This window comes from Marmota marmota, unplaced genomic scaffold (genome assembly GCF_001458135.2).
Source record: "Marmota marmota marmota unplaced genomic scaffold, marMar, whole genome shotgun sequence".
Classification (NCBI taxonomy): Eukaryota; Metazoa; Chordata; class Mammalia; order Rodentia; family Sciuridae; genus Marmota; species Marmota marmota.
Genome location: NW_025999946.1, coordinates 3,934,070 through 3,950,659, shown reverse-complemented (window position 1 = coordinate 3,950,659; position 16,590 = coordinate 3,934,070). Strand labels below are relative to the sequence as shown.

General features: G+C 55.8%; 1 protein-coding gene and 2 long non-coding RNA genes across 5 annotated transcripts in view; 1 reads left to right on the top strand and 2 right to left on the bottom strand.

Moving 5' to 3' along the window:
• The window catches only part of LOC125616474, a 55,597-nt gene extending 51,701 nt beyond the window's left edge, over positions 1 to 3,896 (bottom strand). For all 3 annotated transcript variants that reach the window (XR_007347101.1, XR_007347100.1, XR_007347102.1), the window contains exon 1: positions 3,690 to 3,896. This is a non-coding gene — a long non-coding RNA (uncharacterized LOC125616474). The remainder of the gene's footprint in view (positions 1 to 3,689) is intronic.
• A 353-nt stretch (positions 3,897 to 4,249) lies between these two features.
• Znf503 (zinc finger protein 503) lies at positions 4,250 to 7,708 on the bottom strand. The gene is given in 6 exon segments (XM_015504598.2): positions 4,250 to 6,229; positions 6,231 to 6,260; positions 6,262 to 6,437; positions 6,440 to 6,695; positions 7,395 to 7,510; positions 7,513 to 7,708. Coding segments are annotated over 6 exon segments (1,806 nt in total). The 5' UTR covers positions 7,697 to 7,708; the 3' UTR covers positions 4,250 to 5,185.
• Positions 7,709 to 9,905: 2,197 nt separating this feature from the next.
• LOC107158142 lies at positions 9,906 to 15,304 on the top strand. The gene is made up of 2 exons (XR_001505583.2): positions 9,906 to 10,332; positions 13,605 to 15,304. It is a non-coding gene; the product is annotated as an uncharacterized LOC107158142 (long non-coding RNA).
• Positions 15,305 to 16,590: the final 1,286 nt, after the last annotated feature.

The window sequence follows — 16,590 nt, the reverse complement described above, 5'->3', positions numbered from 1 at the left end:
CTATATTTAAAAGATAGTATGGGATAGGCAGTAGGTTGTGCATTTCAATTTGTTATTATTATTATTTTCAGTGCCAAGGACAACTGGATGCTAGGCAATTGCTCTACCACTGAGATACACAGCCAGCCTCAAATTTATTATTTCACTGGAGCCTCACAACAACCCCAGTTGGTTGGTATCAGTGTTTCCCATTTTATTGAAGAGAAAACTGAGGATTGAACTCAGGGGCACTCAGCCACTGAGCCACATTCCCAGCCCTTTTAAATATTTTACTTAGAGACAGGGCCTCACTAAGTTTCTGAAGCTGGCTTTGAACTCAGGATCCTCCTGCCTGAGCCTCCCTAGCCACTGGGATTACAGGCGTGCACCACCAATGTGCGGCTTCATATGCTTTTAAGCTGTTCTCACTCTTAGAATGTCCCTTGCAGTTTGAGTGGCCCCACCAGGCACTGCACTGTGAAATCTTTTCACAGGGCAGATGCCCCTAGGGCACACTCTGGTGTCACACTGGGCAGAGAGGGCTCAGTCCCCCCGGGCCTTTTATACACCCCTGGCACTGGACAGCTGTAAGTGCTTGGTCTCTGTAGAAACGAGCTCCAATTCCAGTTTTGCCAGAGACTTTGATCAAAATCCTCAACCACACCTAGCCTCAACTTAGGTGGGGCAGTGGGTATAAGCCTTAGGCTGGTAAACCAGACCAGGCTGGAAGTGACAAACACCTGAAGTGAAAGGATAAAATGCCTGTTTTCATTTCAAAATAATGGGAATGGTGGCAAATTGGAGGGGTAGAGAGGAAATAAGATTACCCATGAGTTGATAATGGTTGAGGTTGGGTGATGGACTTAATGGGGGTCCATTACACTATTCCTTCTACCTCTGTGTGTTTGAAAATCTTCATAACAAAAAATAATAACAGAATACTTAAGAAAAACAACAACCACCACCAACTATGTCCACCACTCGCTTCCCTAGTGGAACCAGATCTCTGATTCCCAGGCAATGTTCTACTTTCACATCTTCTCAGGTCCACAGTCTAGGTGAGAATCCAGCTTCTATACTCTACCACACTAGCTATGAGATCTTACACTGGTGTGTTTCCCCTGTCAAGTCTCAGTTTCCTCTTCTGAAAAATGGGATGAAGGCAAATGACTTTATGGAATTATTGTGAAGTTTGTTATTTTATTTATTGATGTGTCTACTTTTGTGCAGTAGTGAAGTTTAAATGGGGTAACACAGGATAATACGGGCTGGAAGTAGTCCATAACAGGGGTGAGCAGGCCATCAGGGCTTGGCAGTCATTCCAAGCATCATGAGACTGCTAGCCTCAGGGGTGAGCAACCCTAAGCCAATGTGTGTAGCAGAGGCCAGTGCAGAGCCTAGCAGGGGACAGGTCCACCTCCTGGGTGACTTTTATGAGTTTTCCAAAGCACAGGTTCATCACCTAGAAAGGGCATTTCATTTGCCTTTCCTCACAGATCAAACACAATGCCTGCTTCCTTTCCCCTCCCATTTGCTTGAGACCCTAAGTGTATGCCACACAGACCCAGGTGTGCCTCTGTCTGAGCAGGTAGACCACTGCTGTGAATGTGGGTGAATTCGTAACACACTGGCAGCCAGGAGTGAACAGTGTGTTAAAGGCATCTCTATTTGTGTTGGTAGTGCTTACCTGGGGGTGGGGGGCCCAGCCTTGGGACAGATTTCAGCAGCTGATCTTTCCCTATCTTTGAGGCACACTTTCCTCATCCATATTTATTCTGAGTCATCCAGCACCAGAACACCCGGGTCACTTGGTGTCGCCACCAGAGAGACAAGCAGGGATAGGGCTGAATGGAGAAAAAGGCCTGAGCTTGACATTGGCTTCCAGGACTTAGCCTCAGTTTCTCTGTCAGTGTGGAGTGCCAGTAAAGGAATGTGCCATCCTGCTATGAAATAATCCGTCAATGAAGGACCGAATAGATGCACAGGTGTGTGGAGACCTTTTCAGTATGGCAGACAATGTAACCTGTGGGAGCCTTGAGGGTGGTGGTGGGCGCTCCACTAGGTGAGGAGGAACCCATTCGCCTGGGCCAACCCTTTAGGGATAGGGGCAGAGCAAGAGAAAGCAATGGCAGAGCTGGAGGAGGTGAAGAGGGACAGGGCAGATGGTTCGCAGTAGTCAAGAAGGAGCGAGGAGCGACAGGGAGAGGACACCACCCTGAAAGCCACGCGAAGGTGGAGGCAGCGCGGGGTCCTGGGATGACTACCTAGTAGCAGGCGGGGGTTCCACGTCTCCTTCCCGCTCCGCCCGGCTCCGCAGCGCCGCCTGGCGGACGCGCGGCTCTCCGCTCGGGCTCCAGTCGCTGTTTTGCCACGCAGGGGCTCCTGTGGCTTTCAGGAGAAAGGAGCAGAGGTCCGCCGGAGGGGGCGACTGGAGGGGAGGACGGTGGGGAAGGGCGTTGATTCCCCCGAGGAGGAGGCTCGAACCTCTCCTGGGACACGCAGTACATACTGGCACTCTCCCTTCACTAACTGGAGACAGGGGTGACTTGGCTACGTCCAACACGTCGGGGAATCCTTTTTGTCCCCAGTCCCCGGTCCTGCAACACTGGGATTTTGCTGCCGTTGCATAACTTCTCCGGGAAGAAGGTCTCATAAAAAAAAATTAAGGGTTTTGGTTTTTGTTAATAAGATACCAGGAGGGGGCACAAAGGCACGAACGTCCCATTCGTCTCCCTGCCGGTCCCAGGCCTGGATCTCAAGGCGGTGGAATTTCTAGGTACTTCCCTGCCCGAGCAGGTCCTGGCGAGCCAGGAGTCTGCGGCCCAGAGATCCCGCCAAAGGCAAAGGACAAAGCTTGCGGGTCACGGTGGCCAGGGTCGCCTGGCTAGTGCTGGTGAGAGGATGAGCAGCGGCTCTCAGGTCCCTAGCTGCAGGCGATGGGAGGAGGGTGGAAAATCTCAAAGTCACTAACCCCCGCGCAAACGGCTGCCGGGCCCGGCGACTGTCGCACCCGGGCTCGAGGTTGAAGGCGCACTCTCCGCAGCCCCCAGAGGCACCGGCGAGAGCTGGGCACCGCGGGAAGCCTGAGACCCGAGAAAACTCAAGAACTAGAGGTGCTCGCTCAGCGCCGCAACTTTGGTCCAGGATCCCAAGAAAGGGCTCCTCGGGCCCAGCGCTCCCAAACCGCCAGAAGACCAGAGCTTGAGCCCAGGCCTGGGGTGTAGGGAGCCGGCACAGAGCGTCGGAACCCCTCCCCCGCCCAGAAGCGATTGGGTCATTACGCGGTTCCATCTGCCATTCCTGCAACTCTGTCCCGGGGTCCAAGTTGGGGAGAAGGGAGCGGCCGCACAGCGGGGATCCGCGCGGGGACCCAGGCTCCCGCCGCGCTTTAGCCCAGAGGAACTCGCCGTCCAGAACCGCACTCGGCGCCCACTCGGTCGCCCCGAGAGGCGGAGCAGAGACACTCAGGCCCTCACAGCGCCGAATTTAAAGGGACTTCCGGGTCCCTTGCCCCAGCGCGCTCTCCTGCGGCGCGGACCGGGATGGAGTGAGGGCTGTGGAGCAATGCAGACAGGGAAAAGCAGCGGCGGCGCCGGCCTGCAGCGGGCCGGTACTCCCGCAGCAGGAAGGAGCCCGGGGGTGGTCATCGGGATCAGGCAGTGGTGTCTGGTTGACCCTAGGCTGCCAGAAGAAAAGCAGAGCCAACTCACGTTACTCCCGAGGGACAAGAGGGTTCCGCGCGCTCTTTCTAGGCCCAGGCAACTGGTTCCCCAAGAGCCCCTCGGTCTCCCAGTTTATCCGGGCTGCTGGCCCGGGGCAGGGGATGCTTAGAAAGTGAAGCGAGGGACAGCCGGTGGCCGCAGGTCCTCGAAGCCCTGGCCCGGACGGCGTGTCCCAGCCTGCTCCGCTCTCTGCAAAAAAAACGAAACCCAAATGCCCAAAAATCTCAAGAGGAGAACTTAACAAAAACAAAAAGGCCTCCCCCCCCTCCACCCTTTCACTTTTAACAAGCCAGCTGCTCAGAGAAGATTTAAATAAAAACGAAATGAGCAATAGCGAAGGTCACCAAACTTCCCCCTTTAAGAACATTTTCCTGAAGGCCAACCCCGCGGCTGGCTGGCCCTTCCGAAGCCTGTGCCTCTTTCAGAAAATCACAACAAAGCAATAGGAAATTCGGCCCGGATCCTGGGAAGAGTAGCGGTGAGGCCCCGGGAACCCACAGCAGCCGAAACTGCCCGGCTCTGCTCTTCAACCAAAAAATAAAAAGTGATAAGAAGAAGTAAAACCTTTTAATACATCAAATATACGGAATTTAATCTTTAAAGCGATACATTGTCTATTATTTTAGTACATGACGTAAACCTTGTCCCCTTCTCAGCGGGTGGACTTAAAAATTAAAAATAGTTAAGTGTTCCTTTTAAAGAACAAAATAAGGCAAATGAGGTTTTGGAATAGAATTGATTTTCCTTTTTTTTTTTGTTTTCTTCCAGAATACATACAAAAAAATACCCATTCTCTTTTGATGGTATACACCTTAAAAATAATTGCAATTTGAAATTAGAACTGACAAATTGTTACTTGTTTCGTCTTTTTCATTTTTGTAACAAACATGCATGTAAATTTTGTGTTTCAGTCAGACATTAAATAAGAACGTACGATACAATCATAGCAATTTTAAAGTAACATTAAAGAGAAGACCTCTAGTTCTGTGGCGGTTTTGTTTTTATTTATAATCTACAAGGGATGGGAGGGTTTGTTTTCCACATTTTTACCCTCAAGTTAAAAAAAAAAAGTTTCCCTCCTCCTTTTTACCTACGGAGCTCAAACTAAATAATGCACTTTTGAACCACGGGTCCGCTTGGAGCTAACATAAATAAATACCAGTGTCCACCGATGAAGTCCTCAGATGAACACCTTCTCAATTATTTTTTCCTTCCTTTTTTTATAAAAAGTCAAATGATATTTTTTTCAACTTTTATAAAGTTTGGGTGGGGGAGGTGAGAAGTAGGGGAAAGGGAAGTTTCCCACCGGGTCTCGTTCGCTGTTGATGGGTAGATAGGTACATACGGTATATATATATATTTTTCCTTCGGTAGCGTGGGTCTTCCCCACTCGCGGGTGTCAACAGCCTCCGCCGGGATCCCGCCCCTCCCTGGGCTCCTCCCCTCCCCCAGTTCCTTTCGCTCGGTAACCCTCCCGGCAGCCCTCACTGATACCCCAGTGCGGAGGCGGTAGTCAGTCTCTGTCCGTAGAGGGCGTAGGGAGAGTAGTAGGGTCCGGTGGCGGCGGGTACTGGCACCGGGGCGCCGGGTGTGGGGAGCGGGCTCTTGGAATAGGGGTGGTAGCGGCTGCTGAGTCCCAGCGCGTGATGGGGGCTGCGCAGCGCCAGCGTCCCTGGGCTGCCTGGGGCGCCGGACGTGGGGATGTGCATGTGGCAAGCCATGGCTGCCGCCGCGGCGCTGGCCAGAGAGGACGAACTGGGGTAGCCCGACAGCAGTTTGTCTGTCCCAGGGAAGGCCGTATGGGTCCGCAAGTGGCTCAGCAGCTCTTCGGACGTGGCAAAGCGCTTGTCGCACGGCCCGTTGGCCGACACCCAGTTGCAGATGTGGGGGAGAGGGTCGTTAGGGAGCATGAAGCCATAAGGGTAGAGGGGATGGCCAGCCAGGGAAGGCGGTGTGGCGCCCGCAGCGGCAGCGGCCGTTAGCGAGGAATGCACGCCGTGCAGTGGGTGCGTGGGGTACACCAGTGGGTATCCAGATTTGAGCGCTGCGGCCGCAGCGGCGGGATCATGAGCGCAAGAGGCGCTGGCGGCTGCTGCCCCTGCCAGGTGACTGGCGCAGTGGTAACTGAGGCAGTACGGGTCCCGGCACAAACTGGCTGTCATCACAGACGGTGGCGACGCCCCGGCCAAAGGGCTCGAGCCGGCCGGTTTACTGCAGCCCAGAGAGCCTGCCGCTGCCGCAGCCAGCTGTGCCCCCACCAGGCTGCCGGGCTTGGTGGGATCCAGTGCCACGCCGTGTGGCAGGAACTGGGGAGGGTAGCCGGCGTAGGCCCCGGCCAGGCTGCCTGGGTAGGTCATGCCCGCGGGAGGCAAAGGGAACACTGTCTGGCCTGGCTTGTAGGGAGACACTGGAGCCACCAGCCCAGAGCCCAGCACCGAGGAGGAGGTGGGTGCGCTGGGGCCCGAGCCAGAGCTGGAGCCCGAGGAGCCGCCGCAGTCAGAGCCTAGGGGCTTGCCTCCGGGACCCCCCATCCGGGTGTTGGTTGACGTCCACATTAATTGCCGCCGCTGCAGCTAATCCGGCCGTGCGCCAGCCCGGTGGGTCCCCCTTCCGCCGAGGCGCCCCCGGCACCCTTGCTGCTGCCGCCACCGCCCGCGTCAGCGTCTTTCTTGTCGTCCTTGCCCTCTGGGCCGCCCCCGGCCGAGGGCAGCATGCCGCCGGGCGAACAGGCCGAGGNCCGCCTCCTGGCTCCTTCTTATCCGAGCCAGGTTTGGAGTACGGCTTGAAACTCGATTTGTCCTCCACGCCGATGTCGCTCAGCTTCAGGGGGCCCGACTTGGTGTCCTTGTCGCCCCCGGCGCCGCCGCCTGCACCACCCGCGCCGCCCCCATTGGAGGCAACCGAAGAGAGTTTGGAAGAGGGCGAGGGGTCCGGCTTCCCGATCTGTGAACATGTTTGCGCCAACAGTGCCAGCGGGCTCTTCTTGGCATCCAGCTGCGGGGTCAGACGGGGGAGGTGGAAGAGGGGTCATAGAAAAAAAGGGGGAAACCCTTTAGATTCCTGGTTTATAATGCCCCTCCGAAACAGCCCGCTAAGAGCATTTCAGACCGGAGACACTCCCTCCACAGACACTGCAAAGATTCTCGCCCTTGGGAAAGGCGGAAGAACCCACTCCAAAACCTCTGTCAAGATCTTTCCCGCAGTCTCTTAGTGCTAACTGATTTGGGGGGGGGGCACCTTACAAAATGTTTTGGTTTTCGGCTCCTAGACCCAGAACTGTAACCACTCCCCACACACATCTCTTAATTCTTCAAAGGGCTTGGGCAGTCGGCGCCTCAGAGACTGCTTACATACACTAGTTTATGGGCAGCGAGAGGACCAGACTTTCGAACGGTATTCAGGTCCCCGCCCGACTTCGGGACCGAGTAGGAAGGTGTGTGGGTTGGGATAGAGGTTTTAACTAAAAGGAGAGAAACAAGTTTGGGCCTCCTTGCTCCCTGGCATTCACACCCCGTTCCGCCTCTTTCCTCCTTTGCGCCCTAGTTTTGAGGTGCTGAAGCGCTGTCCTCTCCCTCATCCCAGAGCTGAATCACTCCGACACCCCACCCCCACTCTCAGATCCCCAGAGAAAGAAATCCTGTAGGGAGCAGCGAAGGTAGTGGTCCTAGGTCAACCCTGGGAGAGAGTCCTTACCTCGATGGGGCTGACGGGAGTGGAAGGCAGGGGCTGCAGGTACTCGGGGTGCAAAATGTGGCCAGTCCGTGCCGTCAGCATCTTCAGCACCTTGATGGGCAGGCGGTTGGCCTGCGCAGGGGGTCAGAGGGAGGCACGGCGTGCACAAAAGGCTTGGTGCTGCCGGCCGGGGACGAGCCTGGGCCGGGGCCGGAGCTATTTCCAGAGAGAGCGCTGGTCCAGGCAGGGTCCGCACTGCCGCCTCCGCCGCCGCCGCTGTGCTTACTGCTTCTTAGGGCAGAAAGCGAGGGCGCTGTGCTCATGACCCACCCGCACGCATGGGAGCAGCGGGGGGAGGGCTCCCGGAGGCGCGGGGCGGGCTCGGGGCTGCGCGCTCGCCCGGGGAGCAGGAGCAGCAGCAGCAGCAGCAGGAGGAGGAGGAGGAGCTGGCGCGGCGGCCTCAGGCGCCCAGTACGCCTTCTTGGCGCCTGGAGCCAGGGGCGAATAATCCTGGGTGGCCCGCAGTGGAACGGTGGCCCGGCCGGAGCAGCCGGCGGGACTGCGGGAGCGCGGAGCGGTTAGCGGCGTCCGCCTCGGGCTGCGCCCTTGCGCTGCGCTCTCGCGGCCCCGAGCCGGCGCTGCGCTCTACGATGTGAGCTGCTGCTTGTCCAGCCGGGGCTCTGGCGAGGAAACTCACTCAAAAGCAGCTGCACCGAGGGGGAGATTAAAGCCTTTGCCGCCTTCCAATCAAATGGGAGCCCGAGGTGATTGGAGGGTCAAGGGGATGTGACGCGTCCCGCGCCGCCGCCGCCGCCACCGCCGCCGCCGCCGCCAGGACTCTCAGAGCTGGTTTTAATGGGCAGCTCCTTCTTTGCCACCCCCCAGCGAGTCCCCTCCCTCGATTTCGCTCGGAGGACGAGATGGACATTTATTCTACGTTTGCCACTGCCGCCTCCCTCTTTTTTTTTTCAATCCTGGTCGTTCTTTTCCCAGCTCAAAAAATAAACTGAAACCTTTTGGAGTGTGTGTGTGGGGGTGCGTGTGCTGGCAAACCGCGGGGGCGTCCAGAAGAAGCTCCGGCGAGAGTGTGGATCAGCCGGACCGTCAACTCCAGGGGCGTGCAGAGGGCCGGAACACAAATGTTCTTTTTAGTAATTGATATCCCGCGCGGCGCGGCCACCAGAGTAAGGAAAGGTGGAGAGCGGGTTCTGGAGGAAGTCCGCCCGCCCGCTTTGATTTCCTGAGATTCCGCAGCAGAGAAACCAGAAGCTAGAGGGGCAGCGGAGGCGGTGGTGGCTCATCCCGGCGACGTGCGTTGGGCTCTCCGCCCTTCTTGGCCACGTGACACCTGAGGACGCTCAGATTGGGGCAGGAGCGGGGGTCACATGTTTCCTCTGTTTCAGTTCCCCCCCCCCACATTCTTACTCTCCCCAGCCACCCTCTCTTTTCCTCTACCCCCCCCACCCCCGTTCTTTGGGCATCTCCACCCCTCCATCAATTGTCAATGTGCCTCGACCGCAATCAATCAGTTATTTGTCAGCTCTTGTCAATCCGCCCGTGATTTATGTCAGCTTTTGTTGCTGATTACAAGGCGGGTGCGACTTGAAGGGAAAAAGAGAGAGGGAGAGAGAGACAGAGGAAGGAAGAGACCGAAGGAACCGGAGGAGGGGAAAAGAGGAGCGGCCTCCTGGGATGCGCGGGGGAGGTGGGAGTAAGAAAAAGAATGCAAAGGGGGGCGGCAGGCGCTCAGTGTCAGGAAAATGCATTGTGAGAGTAAAGTGCGCAGGTGCGCCTAGGGCGCTGAGGGGCGCACAGGCCCGGGATGTGCGCCTTCCTCTATGTGTTGGAGAGACACGTATAGCCTCCACCTTTGGGGTCTTCCGCCCGTTGGGGTCGCGGAGTTAGGGGCCGCTCTGGGTGTCCGGACCTGTAGCGGCGACGTCTAACACGGGAGATTTCCCGCTTCCCCGGATACCCTCGGGGGTGTGTAGCATGCTGTCAGGCTGCGATCCTGGTTCTATGGTGCCCTACCCTAAACTTGGAGACTTCTTTCCAAGAGCTACCCCACCAACGTAACCTTGAGTCCTGGAGGTCAATAGTGGGGCAACACATTCTCAATTCTTTGCCCATCTTGATCGCGGCTAGGATTAAAGGCTGCAGAAAAGAGACCATAACGTGGGTGTTTGGGGAAACAGGTTTCAAGGTTCACTCTTTCCCAGTCCCTAAACCCTCCCCCATTATCCGTCCCGCGCCATCCCCGCAGCCTTGGGAGCTGGGGTTACGGTCAGGCCGCTTGCCCGAATTTGATGGAACGCTGAGCCGGGACTGTCTTGAGCTTGGAGAGCAGAGGGAAGGAGCGAGAGAGGGAGGGGGTGGCTGCCTGTGGGAACACGGGTTCTTCCAGGGAAGCGGAGCGGGTCTGCGGCGTTCCCCTCGATTTGCACTGTCAGTCGGGCTGTTTGGAAAGAAGAGGGGAGGCGCTGTGCGTGCCGCTGTGTACCTGGATCTGGGTGCACTGTGTATATGTAAGCCTGCACCGCTGAGTTCTCAGGGCTTTGGGAGCGTGTGGAGCGAGTTCGAGGGTCACCTCCAGAAACTCGCGGAAACTAGAAGGGGGTGAAAGGAAGACACACCCCTTCCTCGGAAGGACTTGGAAGACTTTGAATCTCCCCTCCCCCACTTTTCTGCCTGACTCTTCTTTTGTTGTCAAGTCCTTTTGATAAATGGTCGGGCTGGGAGCGCTGGGAGCCTGGAGCCCGTCTGTGCCCGCACAAGGGGCGGGGGCCGGGGCTGGAGACCCGGTTTAGACCTGCGCAGCACCCGGAGCTGAACTGGGTACGCGTGGGGGTCAGATCTGGGACCTGCCCTCGGCGTGCTTGCCCTTTCCTCTCTCACCACCCTACCCCCTTTCCTCCTGTCTCTGTCTCCCACTCCGCACGGGTACCGAGAACTTTCTGGGGTGAGTTTTAGAATTTCCTCTCAGGGTTTATTTTTCTGCGTTTTAATTTTATCCCTTGATCCTTTAGATTGGTCAACTTTATGAGATGGTAACTTGACTAAAGCTAGATTGGAGAGGACAGAAGAGAATGCGGTCTTGTGCATTTGGGACTGGGTTTGTGTGCATGTAAGAACACACCTGCACTCAAGGGGCTTTGTAGTGTCTCTGTTCGAAAACTGAGGAAGGTAAGTCGGTGAGACCGTGGGGGAGATCACATGTGAGGTTGTGAAGGTTGTTTGATCATTGGAGTGCGAGTCCCAGGTGCTGGTTTCTAAGGACCAATGATTCTAAGCTGGCTCTGCGTGTCTGTAAAGCCTCTCTTATTCTGCGGGTGTGTCTGCCCGCGATACTGCACGGCAGTCTAGGTATCAGCTGGGGCCAACTGCAGTGCTCCCAATGTCGCGAGCTCGGCCTCGGGCTGCTTGTCGCCCAGGCCTCCCAAACAGGCCTGGACACCGAATGGGGCAGCGGCCATAGCTAGGAATGACCGCACGCCCGGGGGGGGGGGGGGGGGTCCTTCCCCACCCTCCTATCCATCTCCAGGCGCATTTTTTTCTCCTCTTCTCGGATTCCAGCAGCTTTCTTATTACACAGTGAAACTCAGGGGGAGCCACCCCAACACTCAAAGCCGGGGAAGCCTTGAGTGGCTCCTACGCCCTCGGCTATAGCTTCAGACCCTCATAGGTATGCGCTGTGCTTTGTGGGCGCGGGTCCTGGGCCTTGAGCGTTTATTCTGCTCAAAACTCAGCTCCCAAGGTCCGAGCGCACGGGGGCGCCTGGGGTCCTGCGCGCCCGGGTCTTTTGGTAGGCGTCATCGTCGGACCGAGCCTGCGCACCTACGCCGGAGGCCAAATCCCCAAAGGCCCAGAAGGCCGGAGCTTGGGGGTGGTTATTAATTACTCCGCGCTGAGCCTAAAGCCTTCAACCACTAGCAGCGGTTGGCGTGGATGTCCTGTAGGTTTTATTTGCACACAATGGAAATGATTTGTTTTTCTCAAAAAAAAAAAAAAAAAAAAAGGGCATGGCAGATATTTAAGGACGGGGTGGGAGGAGGAAAAGGAAGGGGAGAGAGCTGAGGAAAAAAGTTTGAAAATGCCTTGAACTGTTCACTGTCGAGATGGCTAATCAGTATTGAGGCCGGAGGGCAGGCCTTTCACCGCCGCTTCCCTTTCATCTCGGGCTCGGCGGAGGCGCTCAATTAAAAGCCTATCAGTTTGTAAGTAAATCAACGCCTATCAGAGTTGTCACATCAAACAAAACGATTATTATTGCAGCCCGCCTCCCCTATTAATCTCCCTCGAAGATAATCCGCCTGACAGGTCAGGCCCGGCGAGCTGCAAAGCCTGGCCCAGAGCGCCCAAACAGTCCCGGACTGGCGTGCGCCCCCAGGGGCCTCCCCACCCTCGTCCTCTTCCGCCTTGCAGTCCTTGGGGAGGGACAAGAGAAAGAGCACACCGAGGCCGCAGGATCCAGGCCAGCCCCACCCCACGGGGAGAGGGGCTCAAATTCACCTGACCGGTGGAGGGGGTCCCGCGCGACCCTGAGAGCTTCTCGGGGCGGGAAGGCGCCAGACTTGCCGGAGCGGCGACCGGTCTTAGTCCTGGGGCCTTCGCCTTGGCCTGCCATCTTCTAAGCTCGCCTCTACTTGCTCTCCGTTTCTCCCCCCAGCCCTTCTTCTTTTTGTTTTCACTGCAGCTTCTTTCTTGATCCTTTCTTTTCTCTTCATTTCCTCTTCCTTTTCCCCTTTTCTACTTGCCAGGAATATTTTCCTATTATCTCTCTCCTCTCTTAGCGTCCCGTAGAAACCACTTAATGTACAGTCACACTTTCTGGAGTAGGGCATTCTCAGGGCCCGGGTTATTTCTTCCGCGGCAGGGTTGCCTCAAGAGTGTGTGCTATTTCCCAGATTTCATGACAAAGTCCTCCCTTATTTCTTACCAAACAGGGACTCTTAGAAGCTGTGTGCTTGTTTAGAGGCTGAGTGCATTCGAAGGGGGTCGGAGGGGAGGAAGGAGAGAGCGAACGCGACCACAGGGCAAATTGGATGGGTGGATGGTTGCAAGTGCCCTGTTCTGGAATTAGTATTTGGTCTTGAAATTTCACAGTTGCAACTTACTATTTGTGTTGTCTGGGCTTCGCTAATAGATGGCGGAGCCCTAGGGGGCCCGGGAACAGCACTGAATATGTGAGGGGTGCCTAGTATTTCATAAGTAAATTCATACAGGTAACAGCTTCTATGGCTTCAAATTGGCGTCCTAGGGCTGGGTGGGGTCTGGCTTTAATCGTGGCCTTCTCGGTGGCTTTTGGCTTCCAGCTTTGGGACGTCTTGGCTTCAAGTGCGACTCACTCTTTTCTGTACTTTTGCTCCAAATGCCAATCGTCCAAGCCAGAGCCTGATGGAGCCAGGATGGAGGACTGGCTGAAGTGTCTGAGGAAGAAAGGTTGCCCACACGACCCCAGACCCTGCAACCTTAAATGCCAGGTCCAGTACTCCTCGAAAGCCTTTCTTTCTGGGCCTGCATTTGGGAGAACAGAAACCCCAAGGCTCTATCTACAATGCTGAGCGTCCAGGCCGAGCCTCTCCCAGCAGTCACGCCGGGTTCGAGGTCGCCTTTATCCAATAGAGCCCATCTCAGCCTGCTTGGTGCCCTGGGCTGCAAGAGGGTGGCCCCCACACAGGGTTCCCAAAAGTCCCTCTATGTCTTGACTCTTCACAGCTGACTTTGTAGAACTGTTTATTTTATTTCCATACCCAGAAATATTCTGTTGATGCAGTGGCTCAGTTATCTGTCCGCCTGCTTTTCTTAAAAAAAAAAAAAAAAAAATATATATATATATATATATATATATATATATTTCACATCTGCCACACTGCAGATATTTAAAAAGCTGTAGATAACGGCATCCCTCCACTGTGGCTATGGGAAATATTTACTGGGCGGTTATTTGGCCGTAAGTTCTATTTCGGACCCAAATGACACCCAAGCAGTTGTAAAAAGACACTGACTCTAGATTTTTCCAACTTAATATATGTGTATACACTGAGAATTTAAGACTATTTTGTATCCTTCTGTAGATCTAAGTATTCAGATGTGTTTTGTTACATGCCCTTGAAGCCAGAAGCTACCAGTGGTGTCCGTACTGGACATGGAGCTGTTTGTACAATTTTTTTTCTCTCTCTCTGCACTTACACATGAATCTCGATCTAATAAATTCAACCTTGTCATTTTTAGAATCGACGGGATTTCTCTGGCTGTCGTTTGTGCTGCGTTTATCCGAATAAATCCGACTCGCAGACATCCAGCAGGAAACGGCTTCCCGCTGGCGTGAACGCGTATGCTTTGGCCCAGCCGGGACTCGAGGTGACTCCTTGTATCTGGGCTGCTATGGGTCTACTCTCCGAAGTAGGCTGGACAAACGGCCCCCACAGGTCGAGCGGCCTCTTGCTGACCAACTGTGCCTGACAGACCCCACTTCTGCCCAGGCTTCAGAAACCTGTCCTGCCGTGGCAAAAACTGAAAGCAAACCCCTGCAGAGGTAGTTCGAACTTCCCTCGAGGCAAGTTTGCAACAGATTCAGTGGCAGTTTTGAGAGAACAGTGGGCCAGTGCGAGTGAGTGTGGGATGGGGCGGGGACGAGGAGGCCACCTGGTGTCTGAGCTTGGCTGGAGGCAAAACGTCAAGGAAGTCCCATCCTTCACACTACTCTTCGGCTCCTGGTGGTAAAGAATTTTCTAGCTGCAGAGGGCGAACAGCTTGATTTTGAGATCGCACTAGGGAGGTTAAGGGGACTACCGCATTGTAAAAGTTGCAGAAATCTTTGCTCCGAAGCGTCAATCCCGCGGGGCTCAAGAAACTTTAGAACAGCTTTCCTTCCTTGGGGCAAATCAGCCTGGACAGCCCCTTGCCCAGCTCTCTGCCCTCACCTGGAATCAGCGGTTAAATAACCTTCCAACGCCGAAGCCGCAAAAGTTCTCAGCTCCGCCCAACGGTCACGGACAAGGCCCGGACGCACAGGGTGCCGGGACGCACCGGGTATCCGCAAGGCCACTTCTGGGAGGGCTCGGCCCCCGCGGGCAGAGAGGCTTGCGCGGAGGTGGGAGGATGAATGTGGTTCCCACTCCCACTTGTCTCCTCAGACCCTCATGGTGATCCCCCAACTCCCGGCAGTGGGCGCTTCCCCCTGGGTGTTGCATTTTCGGGGCGCTAGAGCGCAAAGTGCGCGCGCGGATTGGCGCGGGGGCGGCCTCTTGTCTCTCCGCGGGGCCTGTCGCCGGGCCGGCCGCGGCGGGTGAGTGATGAGGGCAGAGAAGGGCGCCCATAAATCGCGGGTGTCAGGGCGAAAAACTCTCTTTATTGTCTGCGTGATGGATGGGCCCGGGGACGAGACACCAAATACTTCGTATCGCCTTTAAATGGGAACACATTTTCCGCGGCCATAATTCATGTTTTTTAAATAGAAAGTTTGAAATGTTGCCTATATTTCACCGGCCCTGACATATTTATGAATCGCTCCCTGCATGCAAATATCATTATTTAAAGCGCGAGGGAGAACGCGGGGGAGGGGAGGAGGCGCGGCCCCCAGGGTGTGGGGGTGGTGAACCGGGGAAATGTTGGTGGAGGGGGCCATCTCCCTAAAGGGCAGACGAAGAGGTGCGGGGGGCGGGGGGAGCCGTGTCTGGAACCCCAGAGCGCCCCGGGGCTTCCCTCCTGCTGCCAGACCACGCACAGCCGCCGGGGCAAGTTCGCGAGGCTTGGGGCGGAGGACAAGCCCTTGTCTCTTGCCCGGAGGCCAGGAGATATTTTGTGTCCTCCTCCGAGGCCCTGGTCCAACCTGAAGCCACCTTTTCCAAGAATGACGTTAAAAAAAAAAAACATAAAAAGAATTTAGCAAACTCAAATAATAATAACCCAACATGTTTCGTGTTCTTTGCCATTGCATCGATTTTATTGATTTTTCATTCTGCAAACCTGGGACTGTGAACACCCCGGGCGGGGCAGCCGTCAGAACCAGTCATCGCGGGGGGTGGATGGGAGTACAATCCTCGGTAACTCGGTGTCTACTCACACCTAACTAGCTCACCATCTCCCAGGCACAACGGAGACTGCGCAAGACCCGGGGACACACATGGCTCGGCCCCAAGCTCTAGGGCTCAGTCCCGCCCCTTATTTCTCCCCAAAGCACTTCAGCGTTCCCAGGGTTCACATCCGCCCTCCCCAATCCCAGACGGTCAGTATGATCGCCTCGGGCGGGGGGGGGAAGCCGGCCACGTGCTGTCGATCTCTCCCTAGTGGGTCCGGCCTGGGAGGCGTCCACACCTGCGCCCTTACTTGCCGAGACTTTACCTGTGCGGTCCCCAGCGCCGTCTGTGGCCGCGCAGATAACAGAGAAACGGTAGAGAGGGCAGGATAGTGGAAGGGACCGAGAGCACCGCCCGAGACAGCCAATACACAGACCCAGGACCCGCTCCCTGGATCGGGTGCTGGGGCCCTGGCCCGACTAGCTCCGGGAGCGGAATTGCGCTGGGGAGTACAGGCAAGGGGGTGGGGCGAGGGGGAACCGGTCTCCAGGGAGGGGCGGGCCTAGAAGCACTTCCGCTGGGGGTGGGGCTGCGAGCTGACGCGCAGACCCCGCCTCTCCGCCGCGCCAGCCAGCTCTCCACTCCCGGTGCTCCGCCCCTGCTGCCCAAACAAGGAGCTCTCTCAGGCCCTGGCTGGAGACCGGACCCGGGACTCGGGTTTTGAGGGAGTGCTACAGATAGCTCCTTTTCCCCCCGTCTGGGGTTCTTTTAAATCATAACAACAGAAGCACCCACACATTAGCAATCTAGGCTCAAACTCATACCTAAGATTTGTTCAAACTTGGATCATTTGGTGATCCTGAGACCTGAGGGCCCAAAGGGCCCAAGGGGTTCTCAAACTTTCAGATGTCCTCTCAGACCTGTGGGAATAAAGTCCATGTCTACAGGGTTCCACTTATCTTCCAGGAAGAATAAACCTAATACTTAGTGACTATCCATTTTTTTCCAGGTAATATCTGAGGACTTTGTTATGAATTAAGCCCTTAAAGCAACTCTTTTAGGTAGGTACCCTGAATGTCCTGTTTTCTAGATTAAAAAGTTGGGGCACGGGGAGAAGAAATTGACCTTGTGTTACTGGCTTCCTATCCATACCCCAGTCTCTCTTCTTCAAGTCCCCTGCAGCCCTCCTGTTACTCTTC